At 38.9% G+C, this 27137-nt stretch overlaps 2 protein-coding genes across 2 annotated transcripts in view; one reads left to right on the forward strand and one right to left on the reverse strand.

Moving 5' to 3' along the window:
- LOC124171903 (mitochondrial potassium channel-like) overlaps window positions 1-7125 on the forward strand; it is a 62604-nt gene extending 55479 nt beyond the window's left edge. Inside the window, exon 3 of the mRNA XM_046551303.1 lies at window positions 6522-7125. Coding sequence (XP_046407259.1) covers window positions 6522-6554 — 33 coding nt within the window. The 3' untranslated portion in view covers window positions 6555-7125. The remainder of the gene's footprint in view (window positions 1-6521) is intronic.
- Window positions 1-27137, reverse strand: part of LOC124171901 — a 139764-nt gene that overhangs the window by 45449 nt on the left and 67178 nt on the right. The window contains exons 21-27 of the mRNA XM_046551298.1: window positions 21221-21454; window positions 16199-16332; window positions 15344-15474; window positions 13979-14136; window positions 12141-12344; window positions 7168-7277; window positions 1979-2106 (exon numbers count right to left, since the gene is read on the reverse strand). Of these exons, the coding sequence (XP_046407254.1) occupies window positions 1979-2106; window positions 7168-7277; window positions 12141-12344; window positions 13979-14136; window positions 15344-15474; window positions 16199-16332; window positions 21221-21454 (1099 nt within the window). The remainder of the gene's footprint in view (window positions 1-1978; window positions 2107-7167; window positions 7278-12140; window positions 12345-13978; window positions 14137-15343; window positions 15475-16198; window positions 16333-21220; window positions 21455-27137) is intronic.

The raw sequence follows: 27137 nt of genomic DNA on the forward strand, positions 1-27137 counted from the left end.
AATAACAGAGCAATACGGGAGTGGCATATTGTCAAAACATGAAGTGGGTATGTGGTGTAATTTATCTTCCTCTTTCGCTCTCACATTTTAAAAAACAAAGAGAAAGATTAGGTCTGCCAAGGTGTGGGAGTGCAAACTATTAGAGCAAAAGCACCCAAGGAATGCAGAACAGGAAGAGTTAGAAGGACCCTTGTTAGGGTGGTTTTGCCAACTTCAATTTGTGCAAACTCCTGAGAATGCACCTATGCTTAAGGCTTAAGCAGAGTATTTCAGTCATAGATTAAGAATCAACAACTTCAAGTGCTCGGAAGGTTGTTTATGCCAATTTAAAGGGCGAAAATGTTCTTTCATATATTCTGGTAAAGCCTGCAGTGTAAACCCGAAGCTGTGGAAGAAAGGACTCCGATCCTAGCAAGATCCTCCGATTCCACGTGATATAATGCAGACCAAATGGAACTCTTTTACAACCTACACCCAACAAAACGCAGTATGGGGCAATTCTTGCAATGATGCTTCTAGAGGCACACTGTTGGTGATGACATCTGTGAAAAGCTGAAGCTGTATTTTTTCATTATTTAATTTTAAAAATCTGCATTCTTTTTCATGATTCACAGTCATCATCGAGAATGTTAAATCAATAAATTCTAAGTTACGTTGGCTAAATTTGTTACTGGCTAAGTTATATATGCTTAAATTATAAGTTTTGTTGGCCTTACGGTTCATCAGATGCACATGACTCTTCATTTCTTTGTTAATTATTACCCATGTGTGTTATAATAGTAGCAGTTTCTTGTGGCTTGCTTTGTTTTTCTTAATTGACATAAGCATAATATCTAAGTTATGTTTTTCATGAAATAATTTCAAGTTGATATCATTTCTAATACAAGAATATAGTAATTTTGATTCAAATAGTTTTTAGTGCCATGGATACACTCAATGCATTACTTGCTCCACCTCCATTAACACAACAATTTGCCATAGTGAGGGCACGGTGGGGTCTCATTTTATCGAGGTTGCACTGTATGATGCATTGTGTATTTCATCAGCTTGCCCTCTCTCTCTCTATGAGAAGAATGGAGAGGGGAGAAAGTTTACATTGCATGCTCTGTGCATAAAAAATTACTAACAGTGTAGCTGAACAGAGATTTTGGTGGAATATATCATAATTCAGTTCATAACTTGTTTTTAAGTTTAAGGAAACGCAGTTAAATTTTTCCATTCTGTGTGTGAATCTGTGCAAAAAAGTGAGTGGACATTGAGCTACAGTGAGACTTATCAAACAATTTGAATGGCGACTCATCAAAATAACAGTAAATAACAGCCCCACTTTCGGGACAATTCACAGTCCATAACAACGAGAAACTTAAATAATTTTCAATCAAAAAATGCAATGTACTGTTGAGTGTTTATGTGCAGTGATTGGAGGGTTGTTTGGTACAATTAAGTTGGTTCTTTCTGTACAGAGACTGATAAAAAAATCCAGTCTCCCCATAGAATTACACTAAAGAAATAAGCACCATAAAAACATTGCCTTCAACAACAATTATGGCCTCACCCTAGAAAGACAAAATACTAAAGAAAAAAATTAAAAGAAAAACCCAAAAAGACTTCACATCCCTCTCATAAAACCTTACCACACAACGGCACAGACTCCCCTTCATCGCTTTCCTATAAATTAGCAATTAATTATCAGCTAACAAATACAGGATTTCTCTCCAGACACACAAAATATTTCAAAACATCTATGAAAAATTAAAGTCACAAAGTACAGAATGACACAGAAGAACTTTCAATAGACACATTACTAACAGGGTATGATAGTCCATTATGGAGACTAATGTCAATAACTAATAGTCAATACATATGTACTTGAAGCATTTCCAACTAATAAAGCCTATATTAACTTCAGATATAACTTAACTGGTACATTAAAATAGATTTTTACCATCAATACCATGAAAATTATCACTATGCATACCTCACACGGTTATAAGTCTGTAGAAATCTTATCATATTTTTTTGCTTCAGCACAAACTGTGGCTTTGAGTTATTACGAATCAAAATGTCCAATATTGCATCATAAATCTCATAATGGTAGTAGTTCACCTGAAAATGAAAAGTGTTTAATACAATTACAATACAAAAAACTGTTTACATATGCAATAAATTGGGGCTGGATAGAATCCACAATTTTCACTGATCCAAATCCAAAATTGTATCTTTGAGGGATTAGAAACAAATCCTGAATCCATATTCACTAAATTCTTAAAATTTATCAATAGCATATATGTATGTATATTCACCTCCAGGAATAAATATTTCATGCGAAAAAACCAAGTAACTGAGCTATGTTAACTGAGCTATAGAGCGTTCCACATTTAGTTGACAGTATGGGCTCTTATGGTGAATCGTTTCCCATGTTAATCTCCATAAGGCCGGGAGCGCGGTGTTGTCAATAACAGCACGAAAATTAATGTTGCGTTATGCACTGACTAAAAATTGCATTCTAATGTAGAAAGATATGCTGCATTCATTGGTGCCAATAGTTTTTCGATAAAAATTATAACAAAAGCTATAAAAAACATTTCGTTAAATTTCCGTAAGAAACGTGTATTTTTTTAATTTATCTTCTACTCGCAATTTCTGCCTGACCGTTGTCTGTATTGAATTGAATCTTTTTGCAAAAAATTCTTCACACTATTTTCTCCTTGAAGGTCTTCACCAATTGTACAAATATTGAGTTAAAATATTGTTATTGCCGACGTAACACCCTTTAGGACAAGAAAATTTTGATTTTTGCAAGGTAAAAAGTAATCGCTTACTAACTTACGTTTCTTACGTCGTAGGTCCCTATATGCTGCGTATCAAATGTGGAGAAAACTACAAGGTTATTTTTGGTGAAAAAATTATTAATTTACATCAATTCTGAAGCAAGTTACAAGGTTTTGATCTTAAGAAAAAATATTGCGGTGCCGCTGGGCCTGGCTTCTTGCTTTTTCTTGCGCGCAGAGGGAAAATTCTCGGGCGGAAAAGGAGTTTTTTGTCAATGCATACTATGAAATGTATTTATCTATTCGTTTGATATCCTAAACAGAGAATACTCATACGTCGTAACAGCAGTGTTTTTATCTGAATACATTGATACACGAAAGTAAGCAAGCGGCTTGGAAATAAGACGCTTTCGCCTTGGGTGTTTAGGTCCCATCGCGGAAACCAAGAAAAAGAATATCTCATAATCTGTGCGAAACACTACCCCATCCAGTGCACGCCTTTTACAAAAGGGGGCTTGGGTTTTTTCTGAGTTCCTTTCATAGGGTACCATAAAACCTACACCAAAAGCGACCCAAACCGAAGGGGCCGTGGGAAGAATTTACGAAGGCGTTCAGTTTGTCATTGCATTTTTTTGGAGTGAACAAGTGTTGTGTGGTCTGCTGAGTTTGAGAATTGTGAAGTGTGTTTTACACTTATCTTTGCTGTAACACGCTCAATCAATATGTCCGATACGAAGAAGAGGAGACAAGGTGAGAAGCTCATAAGCTGCGAAAGACAGTTGGTGCTCAAAGTCTTCTCGTACTTAAGGAAATTTCTCAGTATTAGTGAGGCCTGCCGAGAAGCTTCGAAGGCTACTGGGTGCTAGGAGCTCACTATTTACAGAGTGAGAAACGAAAGCTCCCGTGGTCCATTGGTAACTCCTTCAAAAACTAAAGAAATTAGACAGCCTTACAAAAATTCATGACCAGTGATTTTCGACGGTTTGGTGAGATCGGGAATTAGAAGGAAGGTACATGAATCCTTCGTGAAAAATATTCCTCCGACTTTAAAATCCATCTTAAACTCGGTATATATGGATAGCATTCTCCCAGATTACAAAAGGACAACACTATATCGTCTTCTTTTGGACATAGGCTTCGTGTACGAACGCAGGGGGAAAAGAATCATCCTTATCGAAAGGGATGATATTATTCGTTGGTGGCACAATTAATTATTTGAGGCAGCTAAAAAAAATATCGTCGCGAACACAGGACGAGTGTATTCACAGGCGAAAGTTGGATTAATGTTGGACAAATAGTGAACATAAGTTTGCGAAACAAACAATTAGAAAATCCGCGTCAAGCTTTCCTTGCTGGACTAAATACTGGGCTTGGCCCCCACTTCCCGAGGAGGACGATTTGCAATTATACACGCAGGAACGGAAAAAGGATTCATAAAAGGAGCATCGCATGTGTTTCTGTACAAAAAGAACTCAATGGATGATCATGAATAAGTAGCTGGCGAGGGTTACGAGAGATGGTTTGAGCACTCACTTCTTTTAAACTTACCCGATGGATCAATTATAGTGGTAGATAATGCCTCTCATTACTCAAGGAAATTAGAATCCTTGCCTACTATAAGGTGGAGGAAAGAGAACATTAAGGAAATAAGCTTTGAAGATGTTAGCTTGAAAAGAGGTCTTTAATTTACAATAAACCAAGTACGGGAAAATTTTGAAAAATTAAAGATTGATGATGTCTTATACAACATCGCCTTTCATGTAATACAAGCCAGAGCCAAAAAATATTGCATAATATGGAAGGAATAGAAATTTTGTCTCATTCAGGAGTGGCGATAATTTTATTATCCTTCAATTTATTGTTATTTTTTACATTACAGATTATTCATTATTAGGCTTGTGCATTGAATGAGTATGTGCATAAAATGACAAAAGACTTTTCCTCTTATATTGCAGCAAAGGTATTGTAATTTACGCTAAAAAATCCTTAATTTACGTCGTCTTTCGTGCGATCCCTAACTCCTTTTTGAACTAAACCATTTTGGCGCTCTATTATGTGTGGTTGCATACGCTGTTAGGATGCCTGCCGGCGGAGCGGAAGCTTGGCAACACTGTTATCCATAAGGCCCGTACTGTCAACTAAATGTGGAACGCTCTATAGTTCCCACATTTGCCCACAGGAAGCACTATTTGTAACTCTTGCATAGACCACAAGAGAAACAATTTCAGAAAACAACAATTAGAAGTCCATAAATGATTTCAAATCCAGAGGCCAGAAAACCCTAATACACTCAACATAAGCAATAGTGACTTAGAAGTTGTACTATTCCATTATTAGAGAAAGTTAATTTAAATTGCACTCCTAGAGTTTAGATGCAGAAAGAACAATTGGTAGCATTGACGTACCAGTCATTCACATTTTAATTGTAACAAAGACAGGGCATTATTTAGAATCTTTCATAATCTGGTTTAATCTCATTGAATCCACATTCAAATCTTTTGGGATTTGATGTACTTGGGGAGGTTGGCAGATTCGATTACTCATACCTATAATATATTCACACTACTAGCCAGGGACCACAATGGCCAGTAGGCTATTAACACTACAACATTGGGGGGGATCCATTTGATGGTATGGTATGGTATTTGGAGGAGGCAACCCACAGCTGAGGTCATAAGGGTAGGGAAGGAAGGGTGGAGATAAAGCTGGCGTCGGCATTAGCCTGCTCTTAACGAAAGGCAGCAAGGGGACCACGGCTTAACATCCCATCCGATGGACAGAGTGCTGCGCTTGTAATGTTCACCACATAAAGCAGGAACACAGATTTTTCAAGCAGTGATCAGGCACACGCAGATAATTCTCTGCCACCGCCGGGATTTGAACCCAAACTCACACAATGGGAAGCCAACACACTAGCTGCCACACCAATCCGATCCCCACCATTTGATCCGTTCTCATTTGTCATGTATTATGAATGAAACCACAGAATTGGTGGACACAGTATGGAAACCACAGAAGGTAGCAAAATTTTCTTTAGTTACTTATTAGCACATTTAAGTTACTACGCATAAGGACCAAGAAGCAGAACGATCAGACTTTGCTAGCAGCCATACTTGGAAATGGAACCCAGATTTTCTAGAATATAGTTGTTCTTCCTTTAATGTAGATTTTACGATAGACCACGACAATACCATCCAAACACGAATCCACGTTAAAGTAAACATAAGCTATATTTTTTATTTACTTCTGCTCAAATTTGAAACAATCCAACCATGGAAAAAAAGTAAACTTCATACCAAGTTGAGTGCAGTAAGACATCAAGTTACAAGCCTCATAATTTGAAATCTCCATCCTGGGAAATCATGTTCGAGGGAGTATCACTGTCCAAATGCGAGTACAGAAAGTAAACTAAAACCTCATGGCCTGTATCTAAGTATGTCTGGAGAAAGAAAAAATTTATTTGGATCTTTGAGAACTTAGTTCCTTGTTCTAATGTAACTCTTTCGAGCTATTTCTTTTCAATCATTCAATTCCATGATTACGGGCAAGAATATGAAATAAATATCAATTATTGTAGGACAGAGAAATTTACTGTTTTTGCATGAATGGAATTGTGAGCTTGAAGATTCTATTTACTATTAAAATTTCCACAATGGAAGATCCAAAAAAAGAAATCATATTTCAATTGATGCAGTTACCAAACATATACCCAGCTTTGACTAATGCAGCAACATATTTTCTTTTACACAGGTTCTGTGGGAGGACCAGTACAAATTTGGGTAGAGCAAGGTAAACAACATAATACATATCTAATTCCTCCGTGTAGGTGAATTTGCAAAGATAGTAATATCAACTACTAAGTTAACTACTTCACTCCAGGAAGCATGACTATTTCCATGATCTGGGATCTACCATCATCTGGGATCTGTTCTCAAGATGTGAAGAAAGAAAATTGGTCTTTTTTAATTTAGTGGATTTAGTTCCTTTTATGATAGAAATTAATAGGATTAAACAAAAACACGTCCATCACAGGCTTGTTGAATCCATCCTGGGAAAAATCTGTTCATGTATATGCTGACAGAAAATACTAATTATCAAATGGTGTTGGAGCCTGAACAGGACAAAAAAAAAACAACTTAGGAGACAAATTTGAAAATGATTCTTTTTTTCCCAATTTTAGTATTAAACCATAATAAACCAAGTGAGCTCTCAATCAAGCATCTTAAGTGTGTCTCAGAAATTTAAATTTGCCACCCCATATGTTATACAAGTGCATCAACTTTGGAAGTCACCAGCACAAAGCAACTGATACAACGGAATTCATAAAAATATGACATGATAGAGTTTTCACCGCTCACAAGCGTTCAATGTGCGTACTATGCAATCAAATGCTTACCTTTTCCCATATTTCATGCAGGAAGGTACATAACAATTCACTTCTGATTAAAGGATAAACAAAGCAAAATACTTTGTGAATTTCATCCACACTGTTCAAGATGACAATTTCTGGAAAAAAGAATATTTCAAGCGATCAAATAGTGTTCACTCCAATTTTTCCAATAACAGCTCAGAGAAATAAAATACTTGAAATAACCCATACTATTGAATATTTCAATTATTCAATTGAACCTCCCTAGTGGCACCAAAAGGATTATATCTGCATATTTTTAAGATTTCAAAATACAACGGTATACAGATTTGCAAATCTGTATTGTGGCATCCCGCCCCTGGCTCACCCGGATGTCTAAATAGAACCGGGGGGAGATGTTTCACAAAAACAAATATATATAAATACGTGTGGATCCCTCCCGCATGGGACCTACGGGACAAACCAATGTCACTCTCTTCCTACAATTTACGGAAAATGATAATATTCCCCTTCTTTGGAGATAATTGCGGGTGGGGGGTTCCCGATCTGACCTGATGGGTAATGTTTGGAAGCTTGTGCCCTCTTCCACAACGCATTCAAGAAAAAGAAAAATGACCGGGACGAAAGGAGTGGTGAGGGATTTTTTTTAGATGACCCGTGAAGGAGTTAAAAAAAACACTTGTTCAAAACTTTCAGCGAAACAAAATATAATTTAAACAATAAAACTGCATGTAACAAACAAAAATAAGAAACCCTCTTATGAACTAATGACGTATGAGGAGGTGAAAACAATTTATGACACATCAATGATAAAACACAACAATATAAATTGATTTTCAAAATGAAATAATTGAAAAGGAAAACAATAACTACAAAATATAGTTCGGCTATGAACATGCAATGTTGCTTGCGTGGCACGCTTATCAGAACTGACTCAACTTGTATCTCATTGTCAGTGGGTTTAAATTAAACATGGTTGGAACTTGAATAGCTATTAACTTAACTCCGCTAGGTGGCAAGCGTTTATTTTTAACGGAACGTGAGTTTATGCCCTCGGAGAATAACCCGCGTCGTCAATCGTCATGTAATCATTGAAGTCAAATTCAAGACGTGAGTGATAAGGCAGTCCCTTTAAACTCTGGAATGGCTGAGTACCATTAAATCAAAATACAAAAAGTGTCCGGTGTTGTTGTCAGATATGGGGAAGCAAAATATTACGTGAAGATGAGTCACACGGCTTGTGAGTCGAAGAATGCTGAATTCGCGGAAGAATGTTGACAGAGAAGCTATTCCCGGTAGATTCAATCTACTAATGCCAAAATTTCATGGGAAAATGCTTTTTTAATGTGTAACAATTATTAAGTGGGAAAACTGTTCTGGACTATAAATCATTTTTTCACTCATCACTGGCGGCATGACGGTAGTTGCGCGGTTATTTAAATAGCTCACTTAAAAAAGTGATCTAAACACCGGAAAAAACTGAATTTCCGAATATCCCTGGTCCTGTGTGCTCCGTATTATCTATGGTATGCTATTTGGAAGGAGGTAACAGACAGCTGGGGTCATTCGCGCCATGAAGTAAGGGCTGGGGGGATAGGAACCCTATGTTGGCATTAGCAGGGTTGTAATGACATGCTCCAAAGGGACCAGGACTTAACATCCCATCTGCTGGACAGAGTGGTGCACTGGAAGTGCCCTCCACATTACACTCAAGTAGGGATACGGCCATCTCTGATAAGTTTCTGCTACTACCAGGACTTGAACCCAGGCCCACAGGGTGTAAAGTTTTTGTGATGTATTAGCAAAATTTTGCTCCCTGTTAATGGGGTTAATTTGGATGACTATCCTCAGATATCCCATTTCTTTTATCTCCAATCTTTGTTTGTCTGCAGGTGGTTGAACGGATATCCTGAAGCTGCTTTTAATGAGAATATTTTTGAAAATTAGCTTCTCTGCGAGCATTTAGTATCACCATTCCAAAATTTTTACTGGGTAACAGAAGTAATCTTAGTGCCAGAAATGCTGGCAATTCAACCATTTTGTTCAACCATGGGAAACATTGTTCAGGAATGCAACGTTGTTTCTCTTAAGGTAACACATTACCTGTGGTGTTGCTTGTGAGTAATAAGATTATTAGGCTTCATTTTCTTGCCTCCAAATGAGTAACTGAATCTGGGAAACATATATCTGATGCAATTGAAAAGGATTTCATGCTCATTTACTGTAAAACCTCACATATGAGACTTTTTCTGGTTTCGGTTCTGGCTTAAATCAGAACTATATGTACAAAAAGGTATGACTAAGCCTTCTAAAAATAATGAGCAAGTGTTATCCTGAAAACTATACTCCTCCGCAATACCAACTCTTGATTTTACACAGAGCCCATATTTCGGTCCCTCCAACTACGTAAAATCAAAGTTTTACTGTATATAATACGGATATCTGTATCTGTATAAGATGTATCCCAGAATCTTTAAAATATACAAATAATATCCTTATGGTGTAACCATGGATCATCAGACATGTATAAAATATGCATAATATACAGATTTACGAAAATGTACACATATTTAATCTATATAAAATCCATATTATGGCAGTAGATATAATATGTATAATATCTAGATATTATCTGCATGTTAGAGGACATTTACATGCATTTTATACATATATAATATGTATACATTGTATACTATGTTACATATTAAATCTAGATACAGTGGAACCCCGATCTAACGTTCCCGCATTCATCGTTCGCCGCTCCTGGTCCCAAATTAAGTTCCATAAAGACAATGTAATTTTTTCCCGCATCTATCGTTCTCGAAGTATCGTTTTCCCGCATTTATCGTTTGAAGATCGCGGTCCCGTCGTATAATTTTCCCGCATCTATCGTTTGACGAAAATGAGACGAAGTGTTTACAACGTGTTATTTATGGCTAATAACGACAGACACAAAGTTTGAATCTTCCCCAGGAGATTGAAATACGATAGGGAGAAGCTGAGTGCCATGGGATAGTTACATTAGCGCATTTCCCAAGATCCAGTATCCCCCTCCATTCAGCACTCGTCTCCCCCTGTCTGAAGCTTTCCTCTTCTCCGAAAAAAAAAAGTACCAGCTCGATCAGGGATCGTATTACGAAGACCTTAGCTTCGAAAGAAAATATCAAGTTACTCGAGGACAAAAGAAACCTTTTTCACGCCTCCCCCTTTCTTGACCGCTGACTTTTTAAGCCGACTCGCTTCAAAGATCCCCACTTCTGAAGGTCAACTGCTGCATGAATCACCAATTAGCCCAAAAGGTGTCTAAAAATGAATTTCGGCAATTGGTATTATACTTTTGTTAGATTGAGATATTAGTGATGTGCACGTAATTCAGTAAAGAATGATACCAAACACGACATATATCTAACGTTATTTAAGCATTTTAAGCAAGGAAATAGTTGGAATAATACGATGGTGATTTCTGGCGAATATCGATATCCTCGCAGCTGATAGTGAGCTTCACGGCAGTTGATGCGGATTTTTTTTTCGAAAACAGGGCGTCTGGTTACAATTTACGAGTTATGCTACAAGTCTCACTTGTCTGAGTTGCTAACGAAGCGATGTCTTCTCAAGATATTTTGTTTCTCCCTACTAGCAATCTGAATTCATCTGCTCATCTAGAGCTACACTACTTATTGTTAGAATTGAGTGGGTAAGTTGCCTTCTCTATAGGATAAAAAATTTCATTGCACATTCATATGGTCATGCTTCACCCTCTGCAGTAAGCTCTGCTTACGCCGTACGCGATAACATTAGTGCCGAACTTCACGTGGTTCTGTACTTTCCACGGTGGGTTGACTTAAAACCAGCATGTGTTTTCTGTGTGGGTTCAGTAGAGTCCGGTTTCATTTTTATTAGTTTTATTCTTATTTGTCTTCGGATCATGGCCCTTCCGAAGACACAAGTGAGAACTTTAAAAGATAGACCGAAAACAATTGAAGATGAAGAAAAGAATCTGGGCTAGAAATGCGCGAATATTGCAGAACGCCTCGGTATGTCCGCTAGCACATGACGGCAGGGGTGGGGGTTGAGCGAGATCCCTGGTGGAAATGAGAAATGGGATGAAGCCGAGGATCAGATGGGCTTGCCGCTGATGATTAACGCCACATTTCCTCAATCATATTAAAAATTTAATTGCTAGAAAGGAACATTTCAAATAATAAACTATTTTTGGTCTTTGATCCATCTCATAACCAATCACTGCGACAGCGAAATCAGTTGTTTGAGGCATAACACGCACATTTATCTCGTAAATACGTGTACTTGAAATGGCATTTGATTGATAAGAATTTTTACTGTGAAATAGCAGTGAAAATTCCCAGTGGAGTGCAACCATTTTTTTAGCAAGGCGGCGTGTTCCTTTAGGATATTTGAAAAAGATATAATTCGAATCAACAATATGACCTAAGTGTTTCGATAACGTAATAATATGCCTGTAATCAGTTAAAATCTTGTTTGAATCCATTAACGAGTATCATAATTCGCAAAAATCAAGCGTTTCCTGGGACATAGGCAACCCGAACAACCATTCCCGCATCGATCGTTTTCCCGCATCGATCGTTTTCCCGCATCGATCGTTTTCCCGCATCCATCGTTTTTTTCATCCATCCCCCTGAAAAACGACAGATCGAGGTTCCACTGTATATGTAATCCTTTTGGTGCTACTAGGGCTATTTGTTGGAAATGCAAAATCATGCTCAGGGACTGAAATTCATGACTGCAAAACATCATAAGGGATACCCATTTACAACTACATACTACCGTAGCACTCAAAGAGTCTGACCTTGACTTTTCAAAAAATGAGTTGATGTAATTTTTCTGCTAAAATATCCCATCCCACTTCAATCATGAATGAAGCCTGATATAATAAAAACTATAAAATACCCCAAAGAGTGCCTAACAATCCATATGATGACAAAACTTTGATTCCAAAACATTTCAGTGAAGATTTTACTTACCTTCCTGTCCATTTAAAAGTACTTTGACATTGTACTTTGGAGTCCAAGACAGCAGCAAGTGCTCTAAATATTTTAGGAACATTTTTTCAGTGTCCAAACCACATAAAAAGCAAATTTCTTCCACTTCAGCGGCTGATATATTTTTGTGCTCCGTCATTTTCTTCAATATTACTTCCTCGTCAATTTCACCTTGAACAACACTACCTGAAAACATAACATGATGAGGTTAAAAGAATTGAGGTGTAATACAGTAGACTCTTGATTGTCCTGGTGCGGTTTATCCGTGTTGTGGATTATCCATGCATGAGTTCATTCTCATTCTATGTTTGCCGTGATCTTTGTAGAAAAAATAAAATCGGACACAAAAGCAGCAGGATATATGTATTTTAATGTATGGCTACACCGGTCCCATTATTTCCATTAGAATTCCCTTTGTAATTATTTTATTTACTTGCTGATAAGGAATGTTTCAAGTTTACTGGGACGTCTGATTGCAGATAATGCATTGCTCGCGACACAGAGGACGCATTACAGACGAAGTTCAGTGGCAGGAAAAAATCTCCTTAGTAATTTTAGAAGAAAGAAAAATGTTATCTACAATCATTAAATGTATATTTCATACAACAAATGCATAATTGTTTCCGCGGACCTGCATACGCTTGAATATGGCCCAAGGGAACCGGGGATTTCATCGCACTCGGTCACATTTACGCCTTATCTAGTCAACGTCAAATTGGAGAGGAAGGGAACAGTAGAAGTAAAGGCAGGGGGAAGTGGAAGTAGCGATAGCATGAGCCATAGCCTGGCACTCCCTGCGTAGACAAATTGCCAAAAGGCCTGGTTTCCTATAACTGCTGCTGCGCTATGAGGCGACCGCGTGCCCATTACCTTCACAGAAGCTCCCTGTTCATGTTATCTGAGCATGATCAGCGTGCGTGTTCGCGTTCAGTGATCACAGAACTGCGTCCCACAGCAGTTGCATACCGGGCAACTTGCGCAAGACGTGACAACGCAGCTAGGTGCCTGACGTTGCAGTTTCCGACGTCGCGCAGCAATTTTGAAGCATTTGTGCAAACCAATTTTCAGAATCCGTGATCTCACAGACACGGGTATGCAGTTTTTGGAAACTAGGCATTACACGGAGCAGTAGGAATACGAGTACAATCACATCATCGCCACTAAAAATATCGTGATTGGTAAATGATAGCTGTGAATGATTCATGAAGTGCAAAAATAATATTAAATTGTCTGATTTACATGAATTATGAAAATTACATGAAATTTAATTGAAAGTTAGGATTATCCGTGTTTTCCAATAATTCGTACTGCCTCTCCCCATCATTAGCCCGGATAACCAGGAGTATGCGGTATTAGGAAATGATAACAATAGTCAAACTTCAATAGACCCTTCAATAGTCTAACTTGTATTGGGTTGTTAATTTAGATATTTACATGCATCCATGCAAAGATTTTGATCAAATTCTAAAACCCTATGGACCAAATGTGTATTTAACTGAGCATAAATGAATTTGAGCCTCAAGCATATATATTGTTTGCTCAAAAGTCATTTGTGATGGAAGCATCAGGCAGAGTAATTTGGGGAGGAGTTTATTGAGATTGGTGATAAAATTACCCTAGGAAAGATTTTCCCTAATACATATATGTCAGACTACAAGGGTGATTTTTGAGCCGTTATTTTAGGGGTTGTATCTTACCTTAAATACATTATTCAATCAGTCACAAGAATTAAATTGCATCAGCCTAAGATAACCCAAATTGGAAGACTTCGGTGGATAACAGTTTGAAGATGAGCTTGTATGGTCCTTTTGGCAACTTACCATCAGCAGTCATGCCAATTTCCTTTAACCTCCTGTTCACAATGCATTGCAGATTCATATTGGCATAGGATACAGCTAAATCATCCATTCCATACAAATGACAAAGAATTTCAGCTATACTGGACAATGCATGCATTTTGAACAAGTCTCCTTGGGATCTAAAACAAACATATACAAAGATCAATGTTAGACTCAAATAAAAAATGCTGCGGCAATGGAAAATTTAGATTTTTTGACACAAAAAGCCATTAAAACTATGAAACTAATCAGATATAATGACAACTTCACTGCTTGTTACGGAGAGCCTTCAAATTGACAGCTAATTTGTACGTCAAAGTCTCAAAAAAGAAGCAAAAGCAACCAGGATACCCACTTACTTCTTCATCTCCACTTTAAGTTGACAGCTAACCAAGAAAAGGATGAAATTATTGTGAAATGACCCACACTTGAAACAACTTAAATGCAGAAATCTAAACTGCAGAAGGATCCATTTAACCAAAGGTATTTTTTAGAATTTAACGAACTGCATTTCTTATGTTAGCCCAGCCAAATATCAGCAGAATGAGCCGTCAACGTCTCCTCCATATACATTCTGGCTCCCAAGGTAATCCGAAAAATAGAATGTTATTGCTAACATGTATACTATAAAGTCACTGGTGATTCTATGAGATGGCAACAGCAGCATACAATGTTGTATTTGAAACCTTATGCTACCTCTCCGATAGACAAATTGAGGAATACTATTAGGACAAGCTCATTCACAACCTTTCTCCCCGGTTGACAGAACAGGAACAACAAGAGGTATTTTAGGGATCATTTCTGAGATTTCAGCTATAAGCCACCTACTTCAAAGAACTTGAAAATCATCCAAGACAAGACACTCGCAAGGAAATACGTACGTACAAAATTTCCCAATGAGTAGATTCCCTCCCCTTGGATGGGTAAGGGAGGGCGACACAGAGTCAGGCTTAAATTAAATCCTCAATGATCTCCTACATTCAATTCATGATTGTATACGGCCTCAAAGGTGATTTTAGCAGTGTGGAATCATCAAATAAACAAGTTAGTAGTACAGCCAAAACACAATTCATCAAACAAGATAAATGACTGATTTCCATGCATTTAAACGTCCGTATAAAATCCTCACTTCGTTAACAGAATTAAATTAATACTGAGATATTCTATGCACATGGTATTAAAAAAAGGAATTGCCATAAGGGCATGAAAAGCACAGCAGAGAGGAGCCATTTTCAAATGGTTTTGAACAGCCACAACAATGTTGACAGAGCACTGAACAAATGCAAGTCATAAATAAATTCACGGCAATATTGAGCACAACCAATTGGGGCACTAAAATACACTCACCTTGATGCACAACAATTCAACCACTGCAATACTGCTTCATTTTCAAAGCCTGAAAGAAGTCCTATCATAAGGATCAGATTCAAATCCTTGTAAGTGGCTAATCTGCTCAGTAAACTGCTAGCTGATGCTAACTGTAAAAAATGTACACTGCACACATGAAATAATTCAAACACAATACAATAAGAACTGACTTCCGGAGATTAGAAAATTTTATAAGTATTTTGCTCCAGTAAAAAATGCCTGTACTGGTCATGCCATAAACATGAGCCTAAAAGTGATGAAATCTACAGTTCCCTTCAGCTGTACTCAACTGTATATGAGGTCACAGCAATAATTGAGCATTCTTAATAAGGCATACTATGAACATAAATAATAATATATACCTTGATTAACATAAAATATGAGCATTATAAGAAATAAAGTTTCATTTCCACATTAATGCTTAAATTTTCCAATTGGGACTCCAAGGCAATTAGTTGCATAAAATTGTAACCAATCTTGAATAAGTCTTCTATAGTACTATGGATGAGGGTTCAGAACCCTAGGGATGAAATCCTGCAAACCATCAACAATTCCCACAACTAGCATGACTAACTTCATTCTACACATGCAGAAGCACCTCAGATAACCTTCTGTGCTGAAGTCACTCAACAAAATTATTAATGCATTTAAAAATTGAGTGATAAAATTAAAAACGAAGATTAAGATCAATAAAAATATTATCTAGCAGGGGATACTACATTGCTTTGGCTTGATTTTAAAATGGTACCAAGTCTGCGAGGGAGAAGAGTTTTGGAGAAATGGATGACAGTGAAGCAAGAAAGCACAATTTTTAAAAGAGAAATGAATCTTTACCGAAAATTCAACTGCTTCTGCCCATAGAGCCATGTTCCAAGCAGTAATACAGTCCACCTGGTAAGAGAGCCAACATGATCCATCCTGCAGATATTCAGCCACCAACTTTGACCATGGGAAGGAAAGAGTAGAGGCTGCAATGAAAGCATACACTTCCAGATGAATTTAACTCACTTAACTTTATGCACACTAAACAAAAATATGGTCAAGAGAAATAAAATAGTGTGGCAGCACCTAATGCCCATGGCTGCTCAACCATGATATGCCAGGTTCACAAGAAGAGCCACATGAGAGTAGGGAATGCAAAAAATGAATCTAAGATCGATACTGCGATTTTTGTAAATTTTGATGAAACTACTATGCCACATTCTCACATAACCAATGTGCATTGCACACCCATGGCAACTTAAGCTTATGACTTGCCCCAAAATTATGAATCATTTTTTTCAAAGGACCTTCACAAAATGAAATGAACAAATGAAAGCAAAGAATTCTTCCATGTTAATAAAACAAACAGAAATAATTCTGTGGAAAGATCAGAAATTTTTTTGAAGAACTAATATCATAACTTTAACAAGAATATCACCTCGGCAAGCATTTGGCAAGATTGTTTTGGTTCAGATAATTTAAGTGGTGCCCAAAAATCACCAAACCAAGCATCTCTAGTGCCCTTCAAGATGGCAATGGAGAGTGCTGATGAACTGAAATATGAATTTTTGCTCAAGAAACTGACTACAATGCCCAAGGAGGAGAATCTAGAAAAGGGTTTGAGTTCAGCATTGTCAACTTACAAGAAATACATTTATTATAGCAACAAGATAAGGGCAGGAAGTTTATATCCAAACATATAAGTGCCACAATCTCAGCCATTTTGCAAAACCATGTGATAAAGGCAAAGCAGGTGATAGAGGTTGTTTAAATAATAACAGTGATTCTAATATGACAATGGTTCCAATATCAAAATGATTAACAAACAAATATCATGGATAACTGCTCTAAATTTTTACAGAGCCACAAGGCTGAGATGTATACTCGTTCTGTAAGGATAATATTTCAAAAACCTGCAGCATTTTTGAAGTCAATGGATAGCAATAAAACTAGGGATGGTCGGATCGGATCGAATCCAAATATCTGCGGATATGCCATTCAACGGATAAATTGAATCCAAAGTCACGGAAGGCATCGGGTCTGGATTCGAAATTTTAAATTCAAGCTTCAGTGAACGCAACGATGGAGATACAAGATTGAGTGGAAAGGTTTCAGATTTTCTCTCTTCACATGCACTGATACAATATGATACTTGTCCTACTCATGAACCAGTTCAAAAGCTCTCGGGTGGGTTACATAACAGAATTTCAGCCGCGGAAAATTTTATGGAAAAATACGACAGGCACATAAAGTGAATCTTCCCAAGACATTTAGCAACCATAGGGGGAGGCTCAGCACCGTACGATAACCACGTCGAAAGTACCTACGTCGCAGATTTCATGAAACCACTAACCCTTTCCCCAATCCCTTCCCCCCTGGTAAAGAGTTCTCGGGATCGCCACCGGGTCAGGAACTCCATATCTGCCAACGTTTCGATGTCCGACTCGGTCATCGTCCTCAGGGCTGTGAATGTCGAGTGAGAATTTGACTTGCTTATATACAATCACTCTCTTGTATATAAGCAAGTCAAATTCTCACTCGACATTCACAGCCCTGAGGACGATGACCGAGTCGGACATCGAAACGTTGGCAGATATGGAGTTCCTGACCCGGTGGCGATCCCGAGAACTCTTTACCGAGTCCATTCGCCGGAAAAGCACGAAATCTTTCTTCACCCCTTCCCCCCTCTTCCCCTTCTTCCACCCCCACTACTTCACCAAGGAGGACTACTGGAGGAATTTCCCCTGCCTGCAACAGTTCACCTTCGACACCGAAGATAGTGGGTCAACCCGTTGAAACGTCAGCTACTTTTTGTGAGTGTCCCTTTTTTATGTGTTTCTGTGTTTTTTAAGTGTCAATATTTGTCCGTTCTCTTTGATCGGCCATATGCATACATTATCGCTTAGTGCGCTTTCCTTAAGATTTTATATTTAAGCAGCCATATGTAGGGCTTGGTATGGCATATGTAGGGTGAGATCGGTTTATGTAAGGGCTGATGATATCTCAGGGTTCGTTGGCCGTGCAGGGTCGACTGAGAATACAGCCCTTATACTTACCTAACCTTCACTGATGATTTTCTTTTAAACTCAAACATAATAACAAAGTGTAGGAATATTTTTAGAATTTGAAGCTCTAGTGAAAATAAAGAGAGTGATTTGACTATTAAGAAACTCATGTCCAATATACTGTTGACTATTTTGCCGCTATCAACTGCCATTGATTTGGCACAGAAATATTTGGTGATGACCTTCTGTCATCGACCATTTCTCTGTCAGCCTTTTGTTGTGATCCCTTTCATTGGTATGAAATGCAAAGAATGCATGGGAAAGCCAGTTAATGAAGTCCCAAAGAAAAAACCATGACCATGGAAACCTCAGCTCAGAGAGGCAATATCTTAGATGCAAATTATCATTTATGCCATACTTTTTAACCCATTTATGCCTATTGTTCCATTTTTGGAACACGTGATGCTACTTTCCAATTCAATGACTACAACTCATTGTACACCAATATGCCACGGTTTTTCTTTCTGTGCCTCTTTTTAAAGATATATTGTAGGGATGGGTCGAATAGTAGATTTCTCGAATTCGAATATCGAATTCGAATATTAAATCATTGCTCGAATATTCGAATACCTCGAATTTCGAATACCTCGAATTTCGAATACCTCGAATACTAAACGATGAATGTGAAAATGTTTGACTAGGTCGCCTATGCAGCAGGAAACCCAAGGTTTTGGCGAGTAATTGTGATTGCCTTTAAAGGATTCAAACAGGAATTTAGCTGATTAATGGAATATTTTAATTTTATGTAAACAATAGGGTAGTTTCCTTCATTAAAGAAAACGAAAGGTATTGATTGTGATTCGTTACCCACCATTAGTGTATTCATAATATACAAATTATTTCGTTCTAGAAATACCGGTTTAGACTAATGGCAATGTTCAATTTTACCTCATTTGAAAAAGGCCAGATTGGTGCCTATGCAATGCCACTCCACGTGACATCACAGGGACTTAGTTTTTACACGAGAGGATCAGAGTTTTACATCGTCTGAGGTTACCAATGCATGCATGAGGCACAGAGCTCAGGGAGACATGTCTTAATAATCACACAGTCTGTTTGATAATGCATTAATAATCCTTATTTAAGCCAAGCGCTACCAGCTAGCATGGTACTCGGCTACCTGCTAGCATCCTGCGTCGTAATAGCGCTCAGAGCCTCGCCCCAAGGTCACCTCACTTGCGGCAGCGGGAACCAGAACGACGTCACGCGGAGTTTTTCCCGGCATTCATACTTACCCTTTTTTTTCACTTTTAATTTAATCGCGAAAAATAGATATCGTCTTATAAAACTCTAAAAGCATTAAATACGTACTTCAGGAGTATTAATATTTCGATTTAGGCAATAAAAAATAATAGGAAACCACCCTATTTGAGCATTACGCCTCCGTCGTATTTCTTCTTCTTCCCGGTATTTATTTTCCTGCGCAAAATGCTTAAATAAAGTCAGAAATATGTCGTGTTTGGTCTTATTCTTTTTTAAATTACGCGCACATTACTAATATTTCAATCCAATAAAGGTGTAATAACAATTGCCGAAAGTCATTGTTAGACACCTTTCGGGCTAGTAGATGACTCATGCAGCAGTTGACCTCGAGAAAGGGGGAAATTCGAAGCAGGTAGGTAGAAAAAGGTCAGTGGGTGAGAAAAGGGGGTGGGTGCGAGACACGTTTTTATTTTTCTCGCGTAACTTGATATTTTTTGAAGCTAAGGTTTTTGTAATACAATCCCTGCGCGAGCTGGGATCTTTATTTTGATTTCGGAGAAGAGGAAATCGTCAAGAGTGGGTGAGGCGAATGCTGAATGGAGGGGAATAGCAGATCGTGGGAAATGCGCCAATGTCACTATCCCACGGCACTGACATTGTGAGTTCCTCCCTATGGTAGTTTCATCTCCTGGGGAAGATTCAAAATAAGTGCCTGTCATTATTAGCCACAAAAGACACACGGCAAACACCTCCTCTCATTTTATCAAAAGATGGATGCGGGAAAATGGTCAGTGGGGAGAAAGAGGGAAGGGTGAAACACGATTCTATTATTTTCCGGTAGCTTGATATTTTTTTCAAAGCTGAGGTCTTCGTAATACGATCAATGCGCGAGCCGGGACCTTTTTTTTGTTTTCGGGGAAGAGGAAATCTTTTGAGGGGGTGGGGCGAACGCTCAATGGATGGGGATAGCGGATCGTGGGAAATGCGCCAATGTTGCTATCCCACGGAACTGAGGTTCTCCTGATAGGGGACACCTGGGATTTTCGGATTTTTTTCATCCGATCAATTTCGGTTCCCCACGTCGAACTCTTTTCACCGCTCGAACCCGTGAATTTGATGTATTTCGTCAGCTTGCTTAAAACGGCGCTACATGCACTAGACGACTAGAGTTCTCATTTTTCCGAGTCAACTACCAACGACGTGCGAGCGATAGTGTATGACGCGAAATTCATAGTATTCGAGGTATTCGAGACGGTACCTTTGGCATAACTATTCGAGATCTCGAATATCGAATACTTTCTATTATTCGAGGTATTCGAGTATTCGCGGATACTATTCGCACATCTCTAATATATTGTATTATGGGGCAATAAGATTTAGTCAGTTTTGCCAACCCATCGCAACACACTGGCTGCGATGGGTTCCAAAGGTTTCAGATGACTGACTCACGCTGAAAACCAAGGCCACTCAGTTCCCCTTGGACTTGCGACCGGCAAAGGGGAAAATGGGGGAGGGGGAAGACAAGAAGTTTGTGTAAGAGGCGCACCCTCATTTTCGGCTGCAATTTATGTGAATGCTCCAAGCAAATCAAAGGAGCATGGCTCACCAAATGCAAATTCCGAATGTGCTTGAGAGAAGAGAGCAAACCAGCAGTGCCTGCGACGCTCCACCACAGCAGCACCATACAGCAAATCAACCGGTGGTACAATTGCATCCCTGGCTGTTTGCATCAACCCCTGCGATGCACCAAGAAACAAGGCATTTGGCATGGCAGACAGTCCAGGATCAGGGAACCAAAGCTTTAAAAACTGGCAGAGTTCGAGGCAAATCGGTTTATCTCCTGAAAACAAAATAAATGAGTAAATTTGAGTAAGGAATACTTTTAAATGAGCTAAAGAAAAGCATGCCAGATCAGTATCTAGATCCTTAATGATCAGAATAATACAAATGATAAAATCCAGATACCTATTTATGCTACTGATGAAGGAGTGAAGATGCATCATATTGACTGAAGCAGTCAGTAGATGATGCACTATCTATGTATACATACACCAGTAAAAGTCTGCATATTAATTTTGTAACGTGTACAGGCCGTCCAAACAGAAAAATTCAGGGTTGTTGGTGTTATGGTGTGAGCATGTTTTCATGGAGAGGACTTGCGCTCCTTGTTATTTTGCACGGCACTTTCACAGCACAGGCCTGCATTAATGTTTTTATCATCCCACTGTTGAAGAGTACTTCAGGAATGGCAATTGCATCTTTCAACACAATCGCTCACCTGTCCATGATGTATAGACAGGTGATGACAGAGTGGTTATGCAACAATAACATCCCTCCAATGGACTTGCCATCACAGTTCTGACTTGAATCCTATAAAACACCTTTGGGATATTTTGGAACATCGATTTCTCACCTGACTCACCTACATAGATACCTCTCCTTTGTGCAGCACTCCGTGAAGAATGGAGCAGCCATTCCCGAAAGAAACCTTCTAGCACCTGAATGAGCATATACCTGCAAGAGTGGAAGCTGTCACCAAGGTGAAGGGTGGGCCAACACCATATTGAATTCCAGCATTACCAAAGGAGGGTGCCACGAACTTGTAAGTCATTTTCAGCCAGGTGTCCGAATACTTTTGATCACATAAGTGTATATATACCAATCAACTCCAAAAGCATAACACCAACAAATTTGCCAGACTACGAGGCACTGACAAAGTTTCACATTATTTCCTGTTCTATGGAAGATAAAAGCTTATCATTTGGTAGAGGTAAGCTCATAGTGATTCAGAGACGAACTATATTTCATATATCACATTCAATTCAGATGCCTCTAACACAAGGCACCTCGAGCTAGCCTAGGAGGAGGATGCGTTAAATACAAGGCATTTGTCCTGCTACATTTCCTCGCCTGCCATCTGTCTCCGTGTCTTCTGCAAAACCTGCAATTGTGCCCAGGACATCAGTGTATTCCACTGAGACCGGATATGTGTTTATTGCTTGCAGCAGAATTTTTGTCTTCACACCGCACGTAGTAACTGCAGTGGATTTTCCATGGTGGCTGATTGTGAGTATAGAATTGGTATGTTTTTTGCTGATCCATTTAGAATATATTTACTTGATTATTTTTATCATAATGTTTTTATCTTTCAGAGCTATAGTTCATCGGCTGATGACATACATATGAGGTGGAGACAAGGATGCAGGTGGGAAACAACACACAGGGATGGTAGTGCATTCACTTTTGAGTGATTAAAACAACGAAGAGAGAAACACGAAAACTAAAGAGGTTATGGTACATGTTTGGTGGAATCATTTTATGGAATTCACTTAAGTGAACCAATATTTCACCAAAATATCTTGACAAATGATACAATGAATGTTGTAGGAAAAAAATTGATGCAGATAATAACGTTTCTCTCTTTTTTTTTTCGATAAAGAAAGATGCTTCTCCAGCTTTTCTCTGGTGTTGCTTCTGTCAGCATAAAAGAAGAGAGACTTATTATATAAACATGGCACCTCACTCCCAGTATCAATGGCCTTGATGACAAATAAAGTCTTCTATTTGAACGTCCGCAAAGATGATGGAGCACAGCACCCGAGAAGATTTTACTGGACGGGAATTTCTTTAGCGCTAAGATCATTGATATTTAACAATAAAGAATGGGAAGTTTAGGGTCGTGTGATTTTAAATGATCTTTCACAGCATAAAATCAATAAGAAAGACCATTTTTAAAAAATTCTATCTTAAATAGCCACCGAAAACATTAAACAAGGCCACTAAAGACAGAAAATAGGGTGGTGAGAACAAAATCAAACATTTTTCATGACTTATCAAAGAGGTTTGAAATTACGAAACTCAATAAAACGAAGTGCCTATTTTCCAGTCCCGCTGAATTCGTATAATTGAGAGTTTACTGTAGCAACCTACTCTATAATAAATACACCCATGTCTCGTATTGCGCAAGGGATGCGTTCCTTGGGGTCTTTGCGCTATACGAATTTGCTTTATACGAGAGCGTTTTAACATAGGGAAGATAGCATTCCTGGTAGCATAGCTTGGGTATTGAATTTCCTCTAAAACATTTTTATTCCCATAAATAGCCTTAGAAAACATTATTTATATAAATGTTTATAGTTTAAAACATCTTTAAAGATATAATCAACAGATTTAGGCGTTACTTGGTGGAACGATAAGATATTCATGGTTAAATAAAAAAAAAACACAGTACTGTTCCACAACCTTAAGGTTGTGGAACAGTACTGTGTTTTTTTTTTATTTAACCATGAATATCTTTAAAGATAGTACGCACGCATTTGAAGACTTTTATTCACGTTAAAAAAAATTCTTACGTGCTTTCGAAATTCCCTCCTGTCGTGTGGGTGGGCTAACATCTGCTATCTCAGGGGTTCGTAATGCATTGCCGGCAGTTGACGATTTTTCAAACCAGTCTGAAAACAACTATTGTGTCACCCAGGCCCTTTTGTCGCTCATCGAAATGACAGGCAAATGCTACTTTGAATGCCATTTCATAGCTAGCGGAGTTTATGAATGATAAATCATTTTAATTTGAAGTCCTCCGAGTCATTAGCAGCTACGTGAAACAGTCTTTAAATGCCTTGAAACCTGACCCAGGTTTTCCTTCCCTGAAAATGAATGAACGAGAATGCATTCTTTTCCAAAAGAATATCGTCTCGTCAACACTAAAAACTAGTTGAGGGGGAAAGGAGCCACTTTCAATCACAGCTTGGAGTTCATCAGAAAAATTGTTGAGGTGACTGCGCTATCAACACTTGCAGATTCACCTGATATCGCCGCACTGAAAATACCTGCTTGCCGTTTAAATTCTGGAACCAACCGGAGCTTTCACTAAATGTCTCGGAGCGATTACCACTCTCGTCTTTTTGCACTGATTCACTATGAACTTTCCGTACGTGTAGACCGCTTGGTTGAAGTTGGTGCGGCTGAGGTCACTGATGTTTTAACTTCGTCTTTATTCAGAATAAGGCATTGTGCGTTTAAACTTCCGCCCAATATCGCTTTGACGTTCTCCATTTTCAAAGCAATTGACCTATATCAATTTCTCTTCTAGGTTTATGGTTTTTCTTGATAAATTCTTGATTTTTCTACCCGCATTCCTATTTTTTGCCATTTTCTCTTGGATTTTACTCTGCATGGCTCTATCGAAATCACCTTCTACTGCTGAACTGTATTCTTGAGACGCAGAGGGCCTAAGACTGCGGGCAGGGAACGAAGCTATTCTGTTTGAGACTCTATAGGGGACCCTCTTACATGTTGATGCTATTCATGCGCAACTTGGCCACAGCTCCATTTCTCCCCCGTGAATACCGATGACCTTGAAGGCTTTAGCTTAGACCCTCTACCTAGAAGTCAATAGCCCGATAACCTATGACGGCAAAAATTACGTCTCAACCAGTATTGCTTAAAAAAAACTCATTTCCACGAGCTCCACGCTTAATTAATGATCTAAATTAACTCATTCTGTTAAGGAGACGAGATAAATTACTTCGGCAGGCCGGCTATCTGGACCCAATGATGAGTAATCCTTTTGGTCATTGCACAGCAATGGATTTCAATTAATATACAGTGGAACCCCGATTTATCGTTCCCGCATTCATCGTTTTCCCGCATTCATCGTTCACCGCTCCTGGTCCCAAATTAAGTTCCATAAAGACAATGTAATTTTTTCCCGCATCTATCGTTCTCGAAGTATCGTTTTCCCGCATTTATCGTTTGAAGATCGCGGTCCCGTCGTATAATTTTCCCGCATCTATCGTTTGACGAAAATGAGACGAAGTGCTTACAACGTGTTATTTATGGCTAATAACGACAGACACAAAGTTTGAATCTTCCCCAGGAGATTGAAATACCGTATAAGCGCGTGTAAGAGGCGCACCTTTTTTCCCAAACATTGCAGCCGAAAATGGGGGTGCGCCTCTTACACAAACTTCTAATCTTCCCCCCCTCCCCTACCCGGTCGCAAGTCCAAGGGGAACTGAGGGGCCTTGGTTTACAGCGTGAGTCAGTCATCTGAAACCCTGGGTCAAAATCAAGCGGCAGGTAGGGGAGTTTCTCCCTTAGTGACGTATTTTTAAAATGCTCCTGTTTGAATTTCTTGTAAGCATCGCGCCGTCACGTCGGTACCCCAGAGGTGAATATTGAAAAGATCGCGCGGGGTGATTCGCTCCGGAGCGCGCGCTAAATTTACTGCCACGAGTCATTTATATCCCGCGGCATTTATACTGCATATAGTAATCGCTTATCAAACGTATAGAAACGCGTAGTTTTGAAGGACATACCTGATTCGTCAACATCTGTCTTGCCGAGCAATTTCCATTACGCTGAGCACCTGATTTATCAAAAATTATCTTCAGACGCTAATATGAGGATTTTTGCAACTGAAAATTATATTGGTGTCAAAACCTGCGGTTTAAAAAATTCGAACGAGTGTGTTCATTGTTGGACTAGCGCTGAAGGAGAGGTCGAGGGGAAGGAGCGCGCTCCATATTTCAAGCTACGAGGCTATGAGCGAAGGAGCAAGGGAAGAACACGTCCGATCTTGCATGTGACGTCGTTGCCTTTAAAGTGAAGAGGCGAAGGCACAGCAATGTGATATACGCAGTTTGCGTTGCCTGAAGTTTCCAGTCTGTCTCGTCTTGTTTGAATGCGCTTATGCTACGCTTGTTTCTTCCGAAATTATGCTGTTAGGACTAAGTTGAATATTAGTAGCCTTATTTTAACTATAAATCTTTGTGTCAATCAATTAGAGCTCAAAAAACTTAAATGCTGTCAGATATACGTCGCGTTAGGTCTAATTCTTTTTATAACCTCGTGCGTGTCATACAATTGCTGAAAGATATCGAGATATATTTTCGAGCTCAGAAGGTGACTCACCTAACTTTTGACCTCCAGAAACTCGGAGAATTGAACCTGGTAGACCGAAAAAGGTCAGTTGGTGAGATGGGGTAGGGATGAAACGCGTTTCCATTGATCCCCTGTAACTTGATAATTTCCTATTTTCCTATGGAGTCCCGGAAAGGAAAAAAACGGCCCCTTGCACACACACCGAATTTGGACGGCCGGTAAAATATCGGCCGATATTTTACCGGCGAAGCGATGCTTGCACACACGCCGGATTTTTACCGGTCAAACGATAAGTTGCTATGTTTTTGAGCCGGCGACGGCGATCCACAGTGACAATGGCCGGCAGCTAACCGGCATTTAGCCGGTGCCGGCGCCTGTTCGGTACGTGTGCAAGCTCCAATGCTCTCCCATTGTTCACTATTGGAGTGTGGACGGCCGATATTTTACCGGCCGTCCAAAATCGGTGTGTGTGCAAGGGGCCTTAAATCTACGACGTGGTTATTATTCTAAGGCGCTGAGATTGCCCCGATTGTTGTCCTATCTCTTGGGAAGGTTCATGCTATGTGCCTGTCGTGTTTTGCCTTAAAATTTTCCACGGCTGCAATTCTATTGCAATACTCCTGCGAGAGCTTTTAAAC

This window comes from Ischnura elegans, chromosome X (genome assembly GCF_921293095.1).
Source record: "Ischnura elegans chromosome X, ioIscEleg1.1, whole genome shotgun sequence".
Taxonomy (NCBI): domain Eukaryota; kingdom Metazoa; phylum Arthropoda; class Insecta; order Odonata; family Coenagrionidae; genus Ischnura; species Ischnura elegans.